This window comes from Leptonychotes weddellii, chromosome 3 (genome assembly GCF_054177405.1).
Source record: "Leptonychotes weddellii isolate Sample4059 chromosome 3, ASM5417740v2, whole genome shotgun sequence".
NCBI lineage: Eukaryota > Metazoa > Chordata > Mammalia > Carnivora > Phocidae > Leptonychotes > Leptonychotes weddellii.
The window spans coordinates 19,631,162-19,652,497 of NC_138371.1; the positions used below are offsets into that span (position 1 = coordinate 19,631,162).

Here is a 21,336-nt window from a genome sequence, read left to right on the forward strand (position 1 = left end):
AAAACAGAAGAACTGAGGGGGAGGGAAGGAAAAATAAAATAAGATAAAAACAGAGTGGGAGGCAAACCATAAGAGACTCTTTATCATAGGAAACAAACTAAGGGTTGCTGGAGGGGAGGGGGTGCGGGGAAGGGGTAACTGTGTGATGGACACTGGGGAGGGCACGTGATGTAATGAGCACTGGGTGTTGTTTGCAACGATGAATCACTAAACTCTACCTCCAAGACTAGGAACACACTCTACGTAAACTAAATTGAATTTAAATTAAAAAATTAAAAAAAAAAAATGATGAGTCAACAAAAGATGAGGCAAATGAGGCCTCAGTGCCCTGGCCACACGGGCTTTAACAAGCATGTCAAATTCATTCATTCATTCCATCAGTTGTTGATTCAACGAACATGGAATGGATGCCTGCTGTATCCGGGGCACCAGGGTTCTCTGGGGACTTGAAAACAAATAGGACATTGCCCCCACCCTTACTGTGACTATAAGTGCAATGAGATAAGTGAAATTAAATTTTTTTTAAGTATAAAAGGAATGTCATAGAGCCAGAGAAGGAGTGACAACCTGTGTGATGAGAAGGAAGTTCAAGAAAGGTTTTGTGGAGGCGACATCTAGCCCAGACCTGAGGAAGCACAGCCTGTCGCCAGGAGAAGCCAGGGGAAAGGTGTTCCCGGCAGAGGGAACAGCAGGAGCCTCTGAGGTGCCCACAGGGCTGGGAGATTCCACACCTCCCTGTATGGCTACACCACAGAGTGCACGCACAGAGGGAGACAGAAGGATGGGAGGAAGAAAAGGTCGTTCGGGGTCAGACTGATGACAGTGCTGGAGTTCGGGCTTTATTCTGTGAACTGTCAAGTGTTAAGGGGATTCTGAGCCTTGTCAGGTCTGGGTTTTAGAAACAACTTGGCGTGGGGGGCGGCGCACCTGGGTGACTTAGTTAAGCGTCTGCCTTTGGCTCGGGTCATGATCCCAGGGTCCTGGGCTCTCTGTTCGGCGGGGAGCCTGCTTCTCCCTCTCCCTCTGTCTGCTGCTTCCCCTGCTTGTGCTGTCTCTCTCTCTGTCAAACAAATAAATAAAATCTTAAAAAAAACAAAAATAGAAACAACTCGGGGGAAGAAGGAACAAGGACATGGCCTAGGAGGCCATGCTAAGACGGCAGGTGCGGTGTTCATGACCTGATCTTTGAGGTCCTCTGTCAGGGGCCCAGGGGGCAGTTGGCGGGGAAGGAGTGCCACAGGAGATGGGCAGACAGAGACAGAAGCCCACAAACCAGCCACAACCACCAGGGCTGCTCGATTTAAATCTCATTTTTAGAGTTACAACGAAGGTTTCTTTGGGGCACAGGCAAGGGGGAGTTCTGCTAACAAATACATATGTCATTCTAAACGTCTGAAATACTGGTTGGGGCGAGCACGGGCAAGGGGGTGGCTGTGGAAACAGGGCGGGAACGGACATCCCGAGATGCTGGAGCCCGGTGGCGGGCGGCCCCGAGGTGCGAGCAGAGGCCTAGCTGACGAAGGAGAGGGATGCCTTCAACTGGCACCGCGCAGAGGAGGCCACGGTTGACCCTGAGCCTACGGGACATTCACAGGGAGGTCAGGATCCGGGCTGAGGAACGAGGATGGTGCTGGCCATCTAGACTAGGGAGAAATGCACGTGCATTTCCATCACCTGGAAGCCGTAGCATCGGAGGCCCGGCCTGGGCCTGAGGAGTAAGGAAAGGCCTCCGGGAACAGCTAGACTGAAACAGCGCGGGGGATGGGGGTCGACTGGAGACAGCAGGTGAGCCACAAGGAAGACAGAAGGTGGGGCCGGGAGGAATTCCAAAGGGCAGGCAGACCCCGGAGAGGTGTCCCTAACTTGAAGGGTGCTGCCTCGGACGGCTCTCCGCCTAAGTAGATTTTACACTATTGAGAAAGCACTGCTGCACTACACAGAGCTTCGTCCGAGGGCTCCCACATCCCATGCTTCCTGTGACAGGGCCATCTGAGGTCAGAAGGGTAGGGAACGCTATCCCCCCCTTTGCAGACACGGACCAGACTCTGGTGTTGCTTAACCGTCTGTTGAGGACTGACGGCCAGCTGATAGTCCTCCCAGCAGGAGGTCCCCAGTGGGGTGGCTCCAAGCAGCCACGTGTCACAGACTGGACAGCCAAATGCTGGACACCCACAAATGGAGAGGCTCAGATAACGAGTACACGTGTGCCGCGGTCCCCATACAAACCGGCAAATTCCCCCCAGGGTGGCTCCTCCCGGCCCTGAGACCCCAGAGACACCACCCGGGCTCCCAATGCACGGGACATTTCCCTCCAAGGCCTCAAAACCCTAGTACTTTCCTGAAACTGCTCTCTTCCTTGTCCCCGAATTTGTTTCATTCGTGTGAGTCTTGACTCTGCCACCGGCTGGAAAGTTCCTCCAGGCAGGGACTGTTTTCTGCACTTCTTGACCTCCCACATGGCCTAGCAGGGTCAGGCACAGAGGAGGTGCTTTAAAAGTACGTGTTGAATGTAGCAGAGTGAGTTGTTAAAGGAAATCTCAGCCACAACTCACCCCTGCCACCTTTTTAAAACTTTCCCAAAGCCGAGGTTGAGAAACTAGCCAGTATCCACCCCCATTATCGGTGATCAACAACATCTGATCATGAATAATCTAGCCCACTTTCTGCTAGCAATCCACAATTTCTTTGCATGTTTTGAGAAGATTACAACAGGTGCCTCCCTGGCTAGTCCCCCTGCCTCTCAAAGCCAATCTCTCTCTCTCTCTCTTTGTCTGTCTGTCTTTCACTCCAACACACATGCACACACACACACACACACACACACACACGAACATGCATGACTCCAGCCAATGTGAAACAGCCTCTCCTGCTTGGTCTGCAAACCCAAATGCAGCTCTGCAGGGAGGTCAACACCGGGCCTGTTCAAAGGGCTCCTGCCTCTAGGCAGGTGGGGCCTCCAGAGTTCTCTCCACAACTATAACGCTACCCTAATTAGGAGCCGTGTTGCCCTGGCGTCCCACGGGCCTCGGACTGCCTAGTCACTGACACCCAGGGGAATGGCATAAAACAGGCAAGAGCATCGCGCGCTTCTGCCTCTGAGAGAGCAATGACTCTGACCCGTGCTGTTTGCCTGGGGCTCCTGCCGTCCTCCTGAGTGTGGAATGTGGCCTGCCCATCTGCTCAGCCACATACTGGTCAAGATGAAAGTGAGGGAGGGTTCTGTCAGAGCCCGCCCGACTCACTGATCCCAGATTCTTTGCTCCAGCATGCTAGTCCCTGTTCCTTTTATCCTGCACCACCCACCCAGTCCAGGCATCAATCCACTTTATTCTAAAATTGTAAACCCTTAAGGTGGAGAGACCAGGAAAAAAAAAAAAAGAAATGCCTGAAGCAAACGACTGGAGAAGCAGCTCCGGTACCTCTGGGAAGGACTCTGGGGCTTGTGTAAAGAGAATTCAGTGCAAAGGCCCTGAGGTCTGAGCCCAAGAAGCCCAGGGAGGACAAAAGGCAGGGATGAAGGGGCGGTGTTGAGCTGGGAACTTTGACTTTCTCTCCCTCCCCCATATGATTTCGGAAAGGTTCTAAAGAAAGTGAGAGCGGCTGTTTTGCCTCTGGCCACCATCTGCTGGTGATAAATATTTTATTAAGCTTGGGCATTTGAGAGGTGGCTCTGAAGTCACATTAGAAGCAGAAGCAGCTTTCACTCGCAAAAGGTAGGATGATTCCACTCCTAGTCCCACCTGGGGGCACAAAACCCAATCCCTTGGGAGTCTTTTCTTTCAACCCACCTGCAGCTCCCAGGAGACTCAAGATCTGGGAACACCGGACTCCCTGCCTGGGGAATGCAGGTGCAAAGAGCCGGCGGCCACTAAGGCTGCTTACCAAGAGTTTCCAGAGCTTCCCGTGAGTACTCCCTACCAACAAGTCCTCCCTACCCCACAGAATACCGCTGCTGACACCTGGAGCTGCAGTGACCCCCCCCCAGCTCTCCCCACAGACAGGCCGTGGGTCAGAGATCGGTGGTGTAAGGCTGAAGCCCTCAAGACAGTGAAAAGATAAAAATCTCCAATAGGGCCGCCTGGGTGGTGCAGCTGGTTCAGAGTTCGACTCTTGGTTTCAGCTCAGGTCATGATCTCAGGGTCACGAGATCGAGCCCCATGTGGGGCTCTGTGCTCAGCTGGGAGTCTGCTTGAGATTCTCTCCCTCTCCCTCTGCCTTCCCCTACCCTGTGTGCTCTCTCATGTGCACGTGCTCTCTCTCTCTCTGATAAATAAATGATTTTTTTAAAATCTCCAATAAACAGCAACCAAAGTCTCAAAAAACAGACCCCGAAGGCCGTTTGGTGGCACCCCCTTGACTACCTAAGGACACCTCATCTGATTCCCCACTGAGAACTGGTCTCCTATTGAGCCCATGGCTTCCAGACCTCTCCTTCCTCTTGCTAAGGAAGCCTCCCAGTGACGGAGCAGGAGGATCCAAGATCCTCTCCCTCTCCTTTTCCCCCTCTGTCCTTCCTCTTTGTTTTTTCCCCTTTCTCTCTCTCTCCGTCCCCCCCTTCCTACATTCCCTCCCTCCCTTTTTCCTTCCTTCCCTCCCACCAGATACTCTGGCTCTTTCTCACACCTGGCTGATCCATCACTTGACCCCCAATCTAAACACGGTTCCATAGATGCCAGAGTTTTTCTCAGCCTTTCCCCACCGAGGTCCATGACTCTCTTCAATGCCAGAGGTACCACCTGCCTCAAAGTGAAGGAAGAAAAGCCCCAATCGGGGGCCCCTTTTCTGGCCCTGGTGCCCGTTGTGCCCCTGCCCTCCCTGCCTTCCGTCCCTGGGGCTGACAGAGAGCCCCGTGCCATCTCGTCTTGTGCACGTGCCCAGTGCTTTCCGGCTTGAAGATGGCCCTGACAAGAACCCTGGGAAGTGGGCAGGGGGGCTCAGGAGGATGGGACCCAATCCTTGGTCTCTGTTCTGCTTGCACCACTCCCGCTCACCTCACCCCCTCTCATGGCTTCAAATACCATCTACGTGAGGCACGTTCCTAAGTCTACACTTACCTGTGTCCCCAGACTCCTACACGTACTGCTTCTTCCCATTTCTGTGGATGTGTGATAAGCAGTTCGAGCTCACCATGGTTAAAACCAAGCACCAGCAGCCTCCACTCAGATCGTGGAAACTCCATCCTTTCAACTGCTCAGGCCAAAATCCTGACGTCACTCTTGGCTCTCTCATCCCCTACCTCCAATCCATCAGAAAATCCTTCTGGCTCTACATTCAGAAAATATCCACCTCTACCTCTGCCACCCTGAGCCAAGGATACAAGGGGCAGGCATGAACACACCCCAGCAGAGTCTGGGGTCTGGTGAACCAGGGTGGGTCTGTCTTACACCTGGCACAGGAATCCCTCTACTCATTATTTCCGCCTACTGCTGGCTACTGTTGCCTCCCACCAATTCTATCCCTAACACAACAGCCAAAGTGATCTCCTTACTATGTAAATCAGACCATGCTGCCCCTCCCTCAAAACCCTGCAGTGGCTCCCATTTGACCTAGAATATAAGCCAGTCATTCAGTGTTCTATTGGGCCCCATATGACATCCCAGCCACTCTGGCCTCTTTGCTGTCCTCTGAACCCCCCAGTCACACTGGCTGATCCTTCTACCTAGAATGTTTTCCCCCAGATATCCACATGCCTCACTCCCTCCCCTCCTTCAAATCTCTGTCTAAACATTAGCTCCTGGATGAGGAGCTGACCAATCTACTTAAAATGGCAAGCGTACCCCCCGCCCATGCTCTGCCTTTTCTTTTTCCTACACACATATTTATCTTCCAATTTACTTATTATATTTGCTGCTTCCTCCCCCCACTAGAATAAAAGGAGGAGAGGATCACTACCTACTTGGCTCAGTGATATTGTGATATATGACTTGCGACAGTGCTTACAACAGCTCCTGGCACATAGGAGATGCTCAATAAATATTTGCTAAGTGATGAATTGTTGTTTCCCAAGTTCATAGGGCTCTGAATGGTAGAAATGAGGCTGGAAATCCCTGTCTCCAGACTCACAGACAAACTTAACATTTTTTAGCTGTTTAAGTTTACGAAGGTGGGCTCACAGTCTCACGGGAGGAAGCAGACAATAAGCACATAAGCTTACGTCAGGCGATGCTCAGGGGTCGGAAGGAATACATGGTGAATAAGGGACAGAGTGGGGCGCCTGGGTGGCTCAGTTGGTTAGGCGACTGCCTTCGGCTCAGGTCATGATCCTGGAGTCCCTGGATCGAGTCCCGCATCGGGCTCCCTGCTCGGCAGGGAGTCTGCTTTGCCCTCTGACCCTATCCCCTCTCATGTGCTCTCTCTCATTCTCTCTCTCTCAAATAAATAAATAAAATCTTTAAAAAAAAAAAAAAGGGACAGAGTGAGGGGGTGGGGGCACTGTTTTAAAAGGGGTTGTGAGGGAAGCACTTTCTGATAAAATGACTTTGAGCAGAGACCTGGATAAAGTGAGGGAGTTACCCATACAGGTAAGTGGAGAAAGAACATTCTAAACAGGTAGAGCAGGAAGTGCAAAGGCCCTGAGACAGGAGCATGCTTGGTGTATCTGAGGACCCAAGGGACGGCCCGTATGGCTGAAGGATGAACAATTTCACCAGCCAACACCACCCAAAAGTCCACCAACAGTAGAATGGGTGAACAAAATGGATACCCTACGGAGCACTGAGAATCACAGGTTAAGCTACACACAGCAAAGTGGATGGATCTCACACAGTTTGATGTCATTTAGGTACAGCTTAAAAGCAAGCAAAACTAAAATACATGTTCAAGGTGCACACATAGATGGTAAAGCTTTAAAGAAAAGCCAGGAGGGCGCCTGGGTGGCTCAGTTGGTTAAGCGACTGCCTTCGGCTCAGGTCATGATCCTGGAGTCCCGGGATCGAGTCCCGCGTCGGGCTCCCTGCTCGGCAGGGAGTCTGCTTCTCCCTCTGACCCTCCCCCCTCTCATGTGCTCTCTGTCTCTCTCATTCTCTCTGTCTCAAATAAATAAATAAAATCTTTAAAAAAAAAAAAAAAGAAAAGCCAGGAAATGACTATCACAAAAATCTAGACACAATCAGGGGTGGGAGATACAGGACTAGCCATAGTTATCTCTTGCCCCGGATGGTGGTTACAAGAATATTCACTTTATAGTTGTTTATACTGTACCTATTTTTATGTTTTTAGTTTCTGATATCACATATACAAACCTGGATTTTTTAAAGTTAAGGAAAAAAATAATAAGTGAGGGGGGAATTCAGTAAACTCTTACCAGCTTTGGGCAGTAGGGGGGTACTTCAGATACACAGTGTCTCACCTAAATTATTCCCTAAAAAAGGCCCAAAAGAACAGAGCGCACAGTATGTAATTGGCACCAAACAAATATGTATTCACCAGACTAAAAAGGACTTCAATCGCTAACAAAATAAACTTATTTTACCCAGCACTGGAGCAGAATTTACTTTTTAAACAAAAGTGTAATGATAAGATCCCTTCAAGCTATCTAGAGAATAAAAAGTTCCAGGAAACCTAGGTCACAGGATGCATAAGAGAAAGAAATTTCATCTTCTCAGGAACTTCCAATGTCACTAAGACTGACTCATGCAATTCACTAAAAGGGGAAGAAGGACTCTGGAGGTCTCCTGGGAAGAAAACCTTTATAAGTCATCCTTCTGTGAACCTTGAGTGGCTGACTTCTTGGTAAAGCATTCACCTCCTACTCATTGGACCTGAGGCGCCGTTCTGGGAACTGTGCCCTTGACCCACGCCTCTCTCCCCTCTGGCTTTCAAGAAGGTAAAAATCCAGGCTTTGCAATAGATTCTTCGAGCTGGGAGCCGATTCCTGCAGTAGGAATCCTGTGTGCCTCGCCAGGCGCTTCCTATGAATCACTGTCTGGCCCAGGGCTCTGGGCTTTGTACCTGCAGGTTCTGCAGGAAGTCATGGCCGAGCTGCGTTAGCTGGGGGGTGGGGGGGGTGGAGGGTGAGAGGGGGCGTGGGGGGGGGTGCGCCCTGCGGCACACTAAGGGGAAAGAGTCAGGCCATCTGGGCCCCAGTCGGAGAGATCTCACTGACACGAACACTTCAGCCAACGTTTTTTTTAAGCCCTTCCAAGGGTAGAAGACAATTTACTCAGCTCGGAGGTCATGTGAGTCCACACTGTTAAATGAAAAACTCCACACATGTAAAGGATTATTGTTCCTCTCGAGCTGGTGGTGATTGCCTCCCAAGTGTCTTAAACCCACCACCCGTCTTTCCCACGGGCACCTGCTTTCCCACGGGCAGCCTGAATACAGAAAAATGGGCCCGAGGGCTCTCAACCCCGGGTTATAACAGTTCGGGGCAGGTCTCATACTGCAAACACAATTTGTAGCACACATCACATAAAAAGCTAGTTACACATCTCCCTGCGTACGAGGCAGCCCCTTCTCCTTCTAAAAGGATTTGAACCTCAGCTCGGCCAAGTATGCCTCTGAGTAAGCTACCCAAGCTCTTGTGCCTCAGTTTCTCCAACCGTCAAGGGGGGATTACAGACACAGTTACAGCTGAGCTTCATCATTCCCATATTTGCACATTTACCCACGTACCAAAATTTATCTGTCATCCCAAATCGATACTGGGGGTGCTTTTGCAGCACTCAAGGGGCATGTCCCCGGCTGAGCTCCAACAAGACGTCGCTCTGCTTTCTGTTTCGGCTCTCGTAGTGTAGACAAGTGTCCTTTTCGTTGTGTATTTAGTGCCATGTTTTTTGCATTTTTGTGCTTTTTATTGGTGATTCCGCTGCTTAGAATGGCCCCCAAGCATAGTGCACACCCAGCGTTCCTTTATGGTCTGGGAAATTCCATTCTGTTGCCCACACTCGCAGGCCCTGTTCAATTCCTTCTCAGAATAGCAGGAAACAACCCTCAAGAGCAAACTGAGATTTTATTTTCTTTTTCCCTGCTGGGAACTCCAGGCACTGCAGAAAAAGGAGACACAGAAGGCTGTCTCTGTGCACCACCCGCAGATACATATGTGCGTAAATTCTGCTCTCAGGAGTGGAGGCTGGACGAGAGCAGGGAGCTAAAGCCTTGTGGACGCTCATCACGTGGTTCACTTGGGTGGCTTAAGAGAGAGCCACGAATAAAAACTCAGCCAGGGCTCAGGTCATGATCCCGGGGTCCTGGGATCGAGCCCCATGTCGGGCTCCCTGCTCAGCAGGTAGTCTGCTTCTCTCTCTCCCTCTGCCTGCTGCTCTGCCTACTTGTGCTCTCTGTCAAATAAAGAAAATCTTTAAAAAAAACTCAGCCACGGTTGTAATTCTCTCCCTCTCTTCTGTGGCTTTTCAACAAGTTGGTGGTCATGGTGTTTATCAGTTATCGACAGCCAATAAAAAATCAGAGATTAGAGTAAGTAAAAATTAGAGCGTAAGAACTGTACTCCCCGACACACTTCAAAGTGACCCTTGTGAAGTAGGCTTTAGAGAGTGACATTTGCACGGCCCTCCCTTCACACTGCATCATAGGCTCTTCCAGATCTCTGAGGTCTGTCCCTATTGGATGTCATATGGCAGTGGACTCTGGTGCCAGAGGACTGGGACATCGCTCTGCTCAAAGGCTAACTGCAGCTGCACTTCCAGAATCATGTCATTTCAAGGGCCACAACTCATGCTTGGGAGGGATTTTTATATGGCAAGAGCATGCTTTTACCACGGATGGAAGAAAGCCATGCTATAAAAGTGAAATAAAAACCAGTGCTCTGAGCTCAAACATCTTCCTGAAAGTACCCCATAGTGGGTTGAAGAGTGTCCCCCCCAAAAGATCTGTCCAAGTCCCAACCCCTGGTTCCTGTGAATGTGACTTTATTCAGAAATAGGGGCTTTGCAGCTGTGATTAAGTTAAGGATCTTGAGATGAGATCAAGCTGGATTTATGATGGACCCTAACTCCAATGACTGATATCCTTACAAGAGCAAAGAGAGGGGTATTTGAGACAGAGGAGAAGAGGCACATGGAAGGAAACAGAGGCAAAGACTGGAAGTGGGCAGCCAGAAGCCAAGAACACTAGTAGCCACCAGAAGTTGGAACCTGCAAGAAGCAATTCTCCCTAGAGTCCTTAGAGCTTCCAGAACTGTGAACGCACACATTTCTGTTGGGTTAAGCTACCAGATTCGTGGTACTTTGTTGTGCCAGTCCTAGGAAACTAATGATACACACCCCTTATGTTTCTTTTCATTAGTAACATGAAACCTTGAGCCAAAAAGTCATTCACTCTTTTACAGACAAATGATCAATAATCTAGCCTTTCCAAAACAATCCATTTGTCCTCAGTGCACATTGGTTCCTTGTGGTTTGATCACTATTTATTTTAGGAATACAGGCAGGACAGAGAAGAACGGCGTGCACAACCTCAAACCTTCCAAGATGATGGAAAAGATGATTCTTAGACAACTCTGTCCTAAAATCGGAGTGAAGGGGGAGAAAACAATGAGACTGAACAAAACCTCTGGCTTTCTTTGGGCCTGAAGCCTGCTGTGAAGGTCAGGTCTTATGTCCTTTCTTGAGACCTGTTCCCAAGCTTCCTGGCATTAGAGATGACTGCTCACCTATTCGCTGGTGAAACAGCCCTGGGCAGCTAAGGAGTTGGACAAGTGGTTGTGATGCATATGCCCTGGGCCTTCAGGTTCCTTCCCTGTACCACAGATGGTCTCACTGCCCCTGGGGTCCCAGTCAAACGATTTCAGCGGACATAAGCCCGCAGGAGGAGGATGATTTGCATCAAGCCTGGAACAGCCCTGCAAGATCATGCATCAAAGTCTGATCTCCCAGGGCACCTGGGTTGCTCAGTCGATTGAGTCCGACTTGATTTCGGCTCAGGTCATGATCTCAGGGTCGTGAGATCGAGCCCCGTGTGGGGCTCCGCGCTCAGCGAGGAATCTGCTTGAGGATTCTTTCCCTCCCTCTCCCTCTGCCCCTCCCCCTGCTCTCATACTCTCTCTCTCTCTCTAAAACAAATCTTTAAAAAAAAAAAGTCTGATCTCCCCATTTTGCAAAAGAAGAAACTAAAGTTTGAGGAAGGTAAAGAGGCCCCCTCCCAAATCCCACAGCTAGTTAATAGCTGAAACTAGGACTCAGGTCTCCTAACTCCCACTGGGCTCACTTCACGGGGCCTGGTTGCTTCCACTTCTAGGTAAAAGAACTATAGCTATGAAGGACATGGAAAAAGGGAAGGAGAAAGGGGCCAAAACAGACAGGAGTGAAGGCTACTGATATCCACCAGTTTCTCATGCATAAGTATTATAAGTTACTTCTGGAAAATATTTGGTAGTTTTCTGAATTTTTTACAATGCAAGGCATGGACTTGGAAGTCTGACAGACCTGGATTCAAATTCTGGCTCTCCGACTTACCAACTGTGACTCTGAATTCATTTCAACTCTCTAAGCCTTGGGTTCTTCCTTTATAAAATGGAGGTAAATAACACCTATTTCATTCAGTCCTAGGGATGACTAATGACAGAAGGTATGCAAAGAAACCTCACTCACACAATGGCTTACACCCAGGATGCACCATTTCTATAAAGTTAAGAAGGAAAGTAGATGCAGTCATGAGAGATAGGTGGAGGGCTTCAATTCTATCACTGTTTTCTTATGGTGGATGCTGGGTGTATGTGTGTTGGCTCAATAGCATTTTGTTTTAAATAAATTTTTAAAAAATTTACACATGGAAATTAACAAATGAACAGCTAGTATTGTAATCATTACCCATCAAAAAGTAGCTATTCAGTTCTTACCCCATGTTGAGCACTGTGCTGGGCACAGCAGGGTTGGCAGGTGAGCTGGATTTAGCCCCTCCAACCCAGAGTAGAACCTCCAGTCAAGCTGGGGTTGCAGCACCCAGCTTAGAACTGTCATAACCAGAAGTGACCCGAGGGGTAGAGAGAAAGTAAAGAGACACCATAACTGCTTGGGGAGACTTTCTAAGGCTCCCTCACAAAGGTGGCAGCTGATGGGGCCCCTGGGTGGCTCAGTCATTAAGCATCTGCCTTCAGCTCAGGTCATGATCCTGTGGTCCTGGGATCGAGCCCCACATCGGGCTCCCTGCTCATCGGAGAGCCTGCTTCTCCCTCTCCCACTCCCCCTGCTTATGTTCCCTCTCTCGCTGTGTCTCTCTCTGTCAAATAAATAAATAAAATCTTTAAAAAAAAAAAATGGCAGCTGAAATGGGCCTGGAGAACAGAGCAGAAGCTTAAGAAGTAGAAAAAAACAAAAAGATGTCTAGCTAACAAATATGGCATCCGCAAAGACACCAGGGGAGAGACCAGCGTGACTGGACCAATCACAGGCAGAAACCAGAGAACGCAAAATCAGGCAAGCCAGGGAAAGAGAAGTGTGAAAGCAAGCACGGATGGTCAGCACAGAGGTATGGCTTGAACACTGAGAAAAGAACATCAGATTTCTTTCTCTTGTGACTTGCAAGACAGCAATTTTCATGTAATCAAGCAGAGGCCAGAAACCAGATTTCAGGGGCACCTAGGTGGTTCAGTCCGTTGAGCCTCTGACTCTTGATTTCAGCTCCGCCGGTGATCTCGGGGTCATGGGATGGAGCCACGCGCGTCTGGCTCCCTGCTCAGTGGGGAGTCTGCTTGGGATTCTGTCTCTCTCTCTCTCCCCCTCTGCTCCTCTCCCCCCTCAAAAATAAATAAATATTTTTTAAAAATTAAAAAAGAAAGAAACCAGATTTCATGGGGAATGGGTGGTAAAGAAGGAAGTGGGGGTGGGGGGTACAGTTGACAACTCTTTCAAAACCTTTGTGCCCGACACAAAAGGAAGCAAAGGATGGTAATTGAAGGGCTTGGCAATATCAGGATGAATTTTCAGTCAGGGGAAGCCTCAGCGTATTTCTAGAAAAAGGGGAAATAAAGAACTAGCGGAACAGAGAGAAATACAGACGTAAACCAGACAAGGAACAGGCATTTCCCTTCAGGTATAAAGTTCCAGAAAAAGGCAAAAAAAAAGAACAAGATCAAAACACAAAACGCATGATCAGATTGGCAAAGGAGATGAGACTCAGAGTTGCTTTTCTTGAACTCACAAGAATCCCTGGTGCGTGCTGGAAAAGGCCCGCAGGTGACCGCATACACAAATGACACTTTGTCATTCCCCCAAGCACACCTCATCCCGGCACTGTTCCCTTGCGGCACGAAACAAAATTTGAAAACCATTACGTCACCAAAAAGGATTTGGTTAGGGGCAGAGCATATATACAAAACCTTCTTTTATAAATGAGAAAAAAAAAAAAAGACATAAAGAATGAAGTTCTCCATAAAATAAAAACTAAGACCATCTGGCCCCATGATTTCACCACATCAAGATTTCAAACCAATCATGGGCGCCTGGGTGGCTCAGTCGATTAAGCGACTGCCTTCGGCTCAGGTCATGATCCCAGGATCCTGGGATCAAGTCCCACATCGGGCTCCCTGCTCTGCGGGGAGCCTGCTTCTCCCTCTCCCCCTCACCCTGCTGGTGTTCCCTCTCTCGCTGTGTCTCTCTCTGTCAAATAAATAAATAAAATCTTAAAAAAAAAAAGATTTCAAACCAGTCACTTTGGGAAACAGTCTGGCAGTTTGTCAAAAAGTTAAATGGAGGATTCCTGTATGACCCAGCATTCCACTTCTAGGAATAAACCCAAGGTCACTGAAAACATACATCCACACAAAAACTTGTACACAGATGTTCAAAGCCAAAAAGTGGAAAGAACCCAAATGTCCATCCACTGGATAAATAACATGTACGAAAGCCAAACAAAAGAAGGGTATTCAGCCGTAAAAAGGAATGAAGTGCTGATAAATGCTACAACATGGATGAAACTCAAAAACATGATTCTGAGTGAAAGAAGCCAGGTGCCAAGGCCACTTTGTGTACGATTCCATTTATACACAATTTCCAGAAGAGGCAAACCTGGGAAGGCAGACCGCAGGTAAGTGGTTGCAGGGGATGGGGCGGGCCAAGGAAGGGGGAGTGGCGAGTGATTTTCAAATAGCCAAAACTATTAACTCAAATAGCAATCCGGGATGGAAAATTGGAAAGACCCAAGACACTGAGGATGAGTACTGTATTTCTCGTTACAGTGAATATTGACAGGTTGCACGTACAAGCAAGCATGAAATTCCAGATCGTTAGCCACTTCTTTTAAGACTAAGGGTAGTTTACTAGATGTCTCCCTGTCCATATTAACCTAATAATCTAGGTTTCTTGTTGAAACCATCAGCAAGAGCACACAAAAACATTGTGCATCGTGTGTACAATCGTTTCTATATATAAAACAGATATGACATATATATCTACATACATGTGTGCTCACTAAACAGTGAGGGGCAGATGGTAAATTCTAAACCCTAAATCATAGAAGTGAGAGATGAATAAGCTCAAAGTCATCAAAGAGAGCTGCTGGGGTGGGGAGAGGCTTGAGAACCAGCATTTAGCTGGTTGGAGGGGGCAGGAAGGATAAAGGTCAAGGCAAGCTTGGGGGGAATAAGAAAGTTGGATTGTTCCTAGAGCAGCAAGGACGCCTGTCTGATTAAATCAAGGAGTGCAAGTATTTAATATGCTGGAAAATAAGAGTGGACAGGCAGTAAGGGGTTACGTAAGACCTCAAAAGTCAAGGGAAGTGCTTGGACTTGACAGAGTAAGAAAAGGTAAATCATGCTTTTGAAAACTCGTGAAAGCTTTATCATGTTAGCTGCATGTTTCACAAGAAACGCTGGCTTCAGTATTTGTTTACTTTCCCCTCATGTCCTGTGCCCAATTTCATTTTAAATCTTGTGTTGCTGTCCTAGCTACCCCGTAGGCATGACCTAGTGGAACCCTCATTTCATCACGGTGAAGGTACAAAAGTAATTGCTTAAAATGACAGCCCAGGACAAAACTGTGTCACCTGGCCCCCTCAACAGAGCCATTAAGCGCACTGCAAATGTGCGTTCCATTTCCTCACACTTCCTAACTTAACCTGTAATGAATGAGTCAACATCCTAGTGAATAGGCGGTCCCTACAGAAAATAAGCATTTTTTTATGTGAAAAGTATCACCTGGGCTCAGTCCCCTAAACTTGTCTTTCTTTGGTAATAACACTGAATGCACAGTATCCAACTTTTTTCCTGGGTGGAACAGAAACTCACAGTCCCCTGTTCCACTGAAATACGCCTATTAAATACACGGTCAGGCACAGCAAATCCTCCAGATGGGACGCCGACACAAACTTCTCTCCCGCGCTTCGCTCGGCGCTTCCCGCGGGCGTCCACTCGGGTCTCCCGCGCCTCCGGAGGTTTGTGCTCGCGGGCAAAAATCCCACCCAAGGGACAGGATCCCCAGGAAGGGGCCGAGGGGCTGAGTGGGCGCCTCAGTGCGACCGTGAAGCGAGCCCCCCCCTCCCCAGCTGGGACGGGCACACAGGTACCCGGCTCCGCGCCGCCCGCCGCCGCCACGGAAAGCCCAGTTCGCGGCCCGTGGCGCGCACCCACCTGACCAGGGGCTCCTTCTCGGGCGCGGCGGGCTCCTCCAGGCACCGGCACGGGCAGCAGCAGCACACGGTCCTCAGCCAGTCCCGCGGCCCCATGGGGAGCGAGGTGCCCCGAGGCGCCGGCACACGGGGAGACGGCCGCGGCGGCGAGCGAGCGCGGCTGGGGCGCGGCCACCCGGCCGGCGTCCAGCTGCAGGGACAGTCGCGGCCCGGGCGTCGCGGGCCGGTCCGTGCGCATCACGCCGCGGCCGGGGACGCGGGCGAGGCCGAGACGCCTGCACGGCCGGGGTGTGCGCGGCCGCGCGCTTTCCTCCACTTGGGTTTTGTTTGGGGCGCCTGTTTGGTTGGGGCTTCCCCCCTTTCTTTTAATTCCCCGGGTGCCAGTTGGGACGCATGCGTCCCCGAGACGCTCCGCTGCTGCCCTCTCAGGAGGAAGCGGGGACTCCAGGCAGCCGGCACCTCCGACGGGCGACCCGGGGCTGGGGGAAGGAGGGGGCGAGCCCTCGAGTCAGGAGCACGAGGTTAGGCTGAATCTATTCATACGTTTTATTGGCTTCACTGCCCCAGGAAATAAAAGGTCCTCCTTCCTACTCCGTGCCTTCAAAGCAGAGTTTAGGGCAGATTTTTTTTACCAGGTCAGCCCCACACAGAGTAAAAGCTAGTAGAAGAGCATGGATTGTCACATTACGAAGTGGCGTGTTTTTTTTTTTCAAGATTTTTTTATTCTTAAGTAATCTCCACACTCAACATGGGGCTCAAACTCGAACCCAGATCAAGAGTCCCACGCTCCACTCACTGAGCCAGCCAGACGCCCCCAGAAGCGGGTTTTTTTTTTTAAGTACTATATTCACGATAATTTTTCCAGTCGTTTTCAAGCTCACCAGCCCTTAAATAACAGAACAGGCAACCTCTATCATTAGTTTCTTGCAATTTTCCGGAGTTATTTATGTACTTATTTATATACTTACGTATGCTTGTAGGAACTTGTAAGCATGTGTACTTACATTCCCCTCTTCCCCCCCCCCCAAATGCTGGCATACCTCACACATTTGTTCCACTCAGGAGATCCTGGGGACCGTCCCACAGCAATACATGTATATCTTCCTCTATCATTTTAACAGTTATTTATTAAGCTGTCATACCGGTTCCCATGTTATTCAAGCAGACCCCTATCTACTGACATTTCAGTTCATTCGGCCTTTTGTCATTAAAATAATGCGCCAATGAGCATCCTTGAACTATGTGTTTAGACATGTATATCTGTTGAGTAAGTGCTTGGCAGCTAAATGCTGGGTCTTAGTAAGATGCCTTTTTAAATTTTAATGGACCTTGCCAGATTGCTCCCCAAGGAGGCAATTCCAATTTGCACTCTGACCAGCAACGTGTGAAAGTGTCTATTTCCCTATACCCCCGCCAATCAAGTCACCATCTAATTTTTCATCTTTGCCAATCTGATTTATTCAACAAATACTTAATCAGCATCTGTTATGTGCCAGACTTGTACTAGGCGCTGGGGAAACTGCAGTGAACAAAAGAAACAAAAACCCCTATTCTCTTCGAGCAAACATTCTAAGAGGAGAGTTAGACAAACAAAACAAGTGTGTTCTTTAGTGTGTTAGAAGGTAATGCATGCTCTGGGGATAAATAAGGCAGGGAAGGAGACAAGAAATGCCAGGGAGGTGTGTGTGTGTGTGTGTGTGTGTGTGTGTGTGCGCTGGGGAGAGGGATGGTGCCTGCAGTTTTAAATGGGGTGGTCACAGAAAGCCTCCTAATATGGTGACATTTAAGACAAGACTTGAAGGAGATAAGCTAGCTATGATATCACAGGGAAGAGCATTTCAGGGAGAGTGAGACTGTGCAAAATCCCAGAGGACAGAGAATAAACTATAGGGTGCATGAGAGAGAATTCTAGGGGCCCTGGAGAGGTATAGGCCAGGACGAACAGTAATAGGAAATGATGGAATATGGTACCTTGTAGGATTTTGCAAGGATGCTGGATTTTGCTCCGAGTTGGAGGTGTCTGAGTGGAGGCAATGATATGGTCTATCTAGATGGCAGTGGGATCCACTAGCTGCCATCTTGAGAAGAAACTGGGTGCCAAGGGCTGTTCAGGGAGATGCAAATGGAGGCCATTCTAATGATCCAGATGACAGACCAGGGAGGTCGCCGTAGAGCTGATATGGATTCTGGTTGGAAATTGAAGGTAGAGCCAATGAGATTTGCTAAAGGATTGGAAATAGGGTGTGAAAAAAGAAAGGAGTGACTCTAAGGGTTTTGGGTTGACAAGCTGCAAAAGTTGCCTTGCCATTAATTGAGATAGAGAAGAATGTGGGGGGAGCAGGTTTGCAGGGGTGAGGAGGAAGAGCAAGAGTTTATTATCAGAAGTGTCAATTCTCATGGACAGTGTATTAATTTTTTAAATGTGTGCTACACGTGAGTGTGTCCTGTTCTGGCTACATTATGAAGCTGAAGGAACTTACCAAATGCGTGTTCATTGACAGGCTGGCTATGGAAGGACAGGAAGAGTAAGAGGAGGTTTCCTTTGACTTTGACTTAGTTGGGGAGACTGGATAAGGACCCGTGATGTAAAGTCAACATTACAGAGTAGCTGCTGCTGCCAGGCATCGCAGGGCTGTGGTATCAAGTCCAGCACCGCATCATTCATCACTTGCAACTATGGCAGGATGGAGGCTGAGTGTTGTTCTTGACAGCAAACTTCCTACTGGCTGGAAAATCCCTTTGGGAGAATGCGCTAGGTTCTAAAATTGGATTTTGAATGTGAGTCAATCCACTTAGGTTCAAGTAGAGAGTGGGTAGAGAGGGCTGCCAAATGTGAGCTCAGCCAGCAAGAAGATGCAGTCTAGGTTCTAGCAGCTACTATTAACTACTGGAGTGGGATTTATTGAGTGGATAAATGAGAGAAGGCTTTCTGCTCTTGGAAAATGTAGGTGCTCTGCCCCTTTACTCGCTTTGCTCTTAGACAAGTCACTTAATTTTTCTGAACCTCAATTTTCTAATCTGTGAAATGGAGATGATGAATCTGGCCCTACCAAACCAGACACAGTTGAGAGATTCAAATGAGATAGTCTGAAAACCATAAAGTTCCTTAGAAATGTCAAAGTTCAACACTACTGATTAAATCCAGTATAAGCCTATTGGGCAAATGTTGGTTCCAATATTACTTGGCTTACCCAGGACAATATTTTTTACCTCTGCCATGTGTGGGCATCTTTTATGTGGTCTGTTTCAGACAACATATTTCTAGAAGGCCATGGAACCACATCTGCTTAACAAACATGATCAGGAGGTTAATGCCCTGACTTACTAAGAATCGTGTATACTGTTTGCCTGCTCTAACAATTCTTAATATTTTTCTTTTAAAGTTAATTTTAAGTTTTAAAACTTATAAAATGAAACATTCCTCTAAAAAAGTTTAAATATTACAGCTTACATGCCTTCTGGCCATGACCCGCACTCCTGTTCATTTTCTACCTCCTCCAGGGTAACCTTGTTATGAGTACAGTACCAACCTTTTTCCAGACACACATGCACCTGGGTGCCTCTGTGATGTATATTTAGCATCATTGTGTGTGTCATTATTTTTGGCAGTGTTTTGTTTTAATATAAAAGGTGCATGTTAATCTGCCAGTTTTTTCCACCTAATCATATGTCTTGGATGTCTATCCTTATTAGCACATATAATACTACCTCATTCATTTTAACTGATGTGAGTATTCTATTTATCAATTTCCTAAGGATTATTATATCTGTGTTCTTGTAGTGCTCATCTTCCTGGAAATTAAATACCCTCATGATTTCCCTGTTTTTTAGTAAATTGGACCTTGGATAGGAAGAACAATTTTACCAAACCCTCCAGCTGCAGCTTCCAGGTAGCTGAGACCACGTTTCGGTGACCCTGTTTCCTGTTTCAGACCTCATTCGTGGGAGAGCAGCTAGCCTTCCTTTTTTTAGAGTGATGCTAGATTGTTCCTACCGCCTGAGTTGATGCCAACACCACCCACCACAAACAGCAACATCTGACATTCACCAAGATCCCCTGGGCACCTGATGTCGGGGGAGTAGGCAGTCTCCTGGGGCACATAGTGACTCACAGACCCATCAGCTGCTTATTTTCAAGGCCCAGGTTGTCAGCTTTCTCCATGGCAGCAAAAACTCTAGCACCTGCTTTGAAAACAACTATCTCCTTTAAGAATTTATTGATGACTCCTGTGAGTTAGAGGCAAAGGCATATGCAGGGCAGGAAAGATTAGAAAATCAAATTCTTAAGCTCCAACAGCACATGAGTGCATTCCACAGAAAAGCTAGGCTTGCAATGACATAGTTTAAGCTGATGTCATTCATATAGTCATTCAACAAATATTTATTGAGCCAGGTCCTGGGGATGCAATGGTGAACTAGAATGTGGGCTCCATCCATGAAAACAAGGACTTTGTTTTGTTCTTGCAATATCCCCACCACCTAGAACCGTGCAGATCCAGGTTAGGGACTCAATAAACAGAAGGGAATTCTGTAAGACAGCACCTAGAACAGTGCAGACGCATGGTAGGCACTTAACAAATGTGTTAAAGAAATGTGTGAAAATAGAAAAAGAGCTATTTAGTGAACCCAGAGTTGGCATGAAGTTATGTTTGATTTCTGAAGAGCCTGTTTATGAGCTAACCATATCCAGTAGAGAGCTAAAGGACACTGTCTTCCTTATAGAAAACAGGTTATCTTCTGAGACAAGCCAGTATTCCAAGCTGACCTCAGCATCATCACTCACTCTAAGTGACCCAAGATGGACAGCTAACATGCCTCCTATCTCTGGAGAAGTCACATCAGGGAGTGAAATCACTAAGGTAAAAGTCAGCCAAGGGTCCCCTTTGGGTCTCTTGTTTCTCTCTCTGCAGTACGCCTCGAGTCTCCTCCTGTTTCTGTTTGAGAAAGACCCCCGCTCCGATCCCATGGGTTGGGGATGACAATGAATGTACACCCCCCATCCCTCAGACCTTAACCTCCAATGAGGGATGAGTGTGTGACCAAGATGGGCTGATTAGACATTCTTCCTGAAATTTACATCTTAAGGACAAGGAGCCAAAGGTAGAAAATGGCTGGAGTTGAGACATGTATTATTTTCAAAACAGCATCCTAGAGAAGAGGTCCAACAGCAATTACTATTTAGATGTCTGGAGCTTGCCTGTTCCTGGATTTTCCAAAATCCGGTTGTTGTAGCTGTTTAGTTTGCCCATCATTCTGTAGGTTACTCCATCACTTGTCAAATCAATACTTTTTCTTTTTTTCGCTTAAAGTTAACGAGGGTCAGATTCCATTGCTTTCAGAGCTAAACCCATCCAGTCCCACTGAAGAGGGTTAAGAAACAAAAAAGGGGTGTTTGTGCTCCGAGAGAGAATTATGAAAGAACAACTCTCTTTTGGGCCATACACAACAGTCCGAAGTTTGATTAAGTCAGGTGAGATTTTTGTCTGTTTCTTTGCTTGATTTCTCCTCCTTGAAAAGAAACAGACAAAAATCCGCCACCTGAGAATCCTTCAGTCATATCACTCTGTGGTTCTCCATAATGCAAAATACTTTCCTTTTTTTTTTTTTTTTGTCACACTATTTTTATTTGGTGCGGTCTGCTGATCGATTTCACTTCCTTCCCTCCCCCATGATGTAGACTCTAAGAAAACCTTACTAATCAGCTCCTTCTTCAGTTTCAAGCAACAAACATCTTGGCTCTCTGGAAGTTTAGTAGAGACTCTTGGAAACAACTTGGTACTTAGAATCAGTGTAACCTGCACCCTGTAATTGTAG

At 47.9% G+C, this 21,336-nt stretch overlaps 1 protein-coding gene across 6 annotated transcripts in view; it reads right to left on the reverse strand.

The window, feature by feature from the left end:
• The window catches only part of MREG (melanoregulin), a 58,190-nt gene extending 42,292 nt beyond the window's left edge, over positions 1-15,898 (reverse strand). For 2 of the 6 annotated variants that reach the window (XR_014143397.1, XR_014143395.1), the window contains exon 1: positions 928-1,070. Coding sequence is in view for 4 of the 6 variants with exons in the window: in XM_006735002.3 (XP_006735065.1) it covers positions 15,524-15,618 (95 nt within the window). In the remaining 2 variants the exon portion in view is untranslated. Of the gene's footprint in view, positions 1-927; positions 1,074-15,523 lie in introns of those variants that run through there. The other 4 variants (XM_006735002.3, XM_081813664.1, XM_081813665.1 and 1 more) reach the window with 4 other exon arrangements.
• Between the last annotated feature and the right edge of the window lie 5,438 nt (positions 15,899-21,336).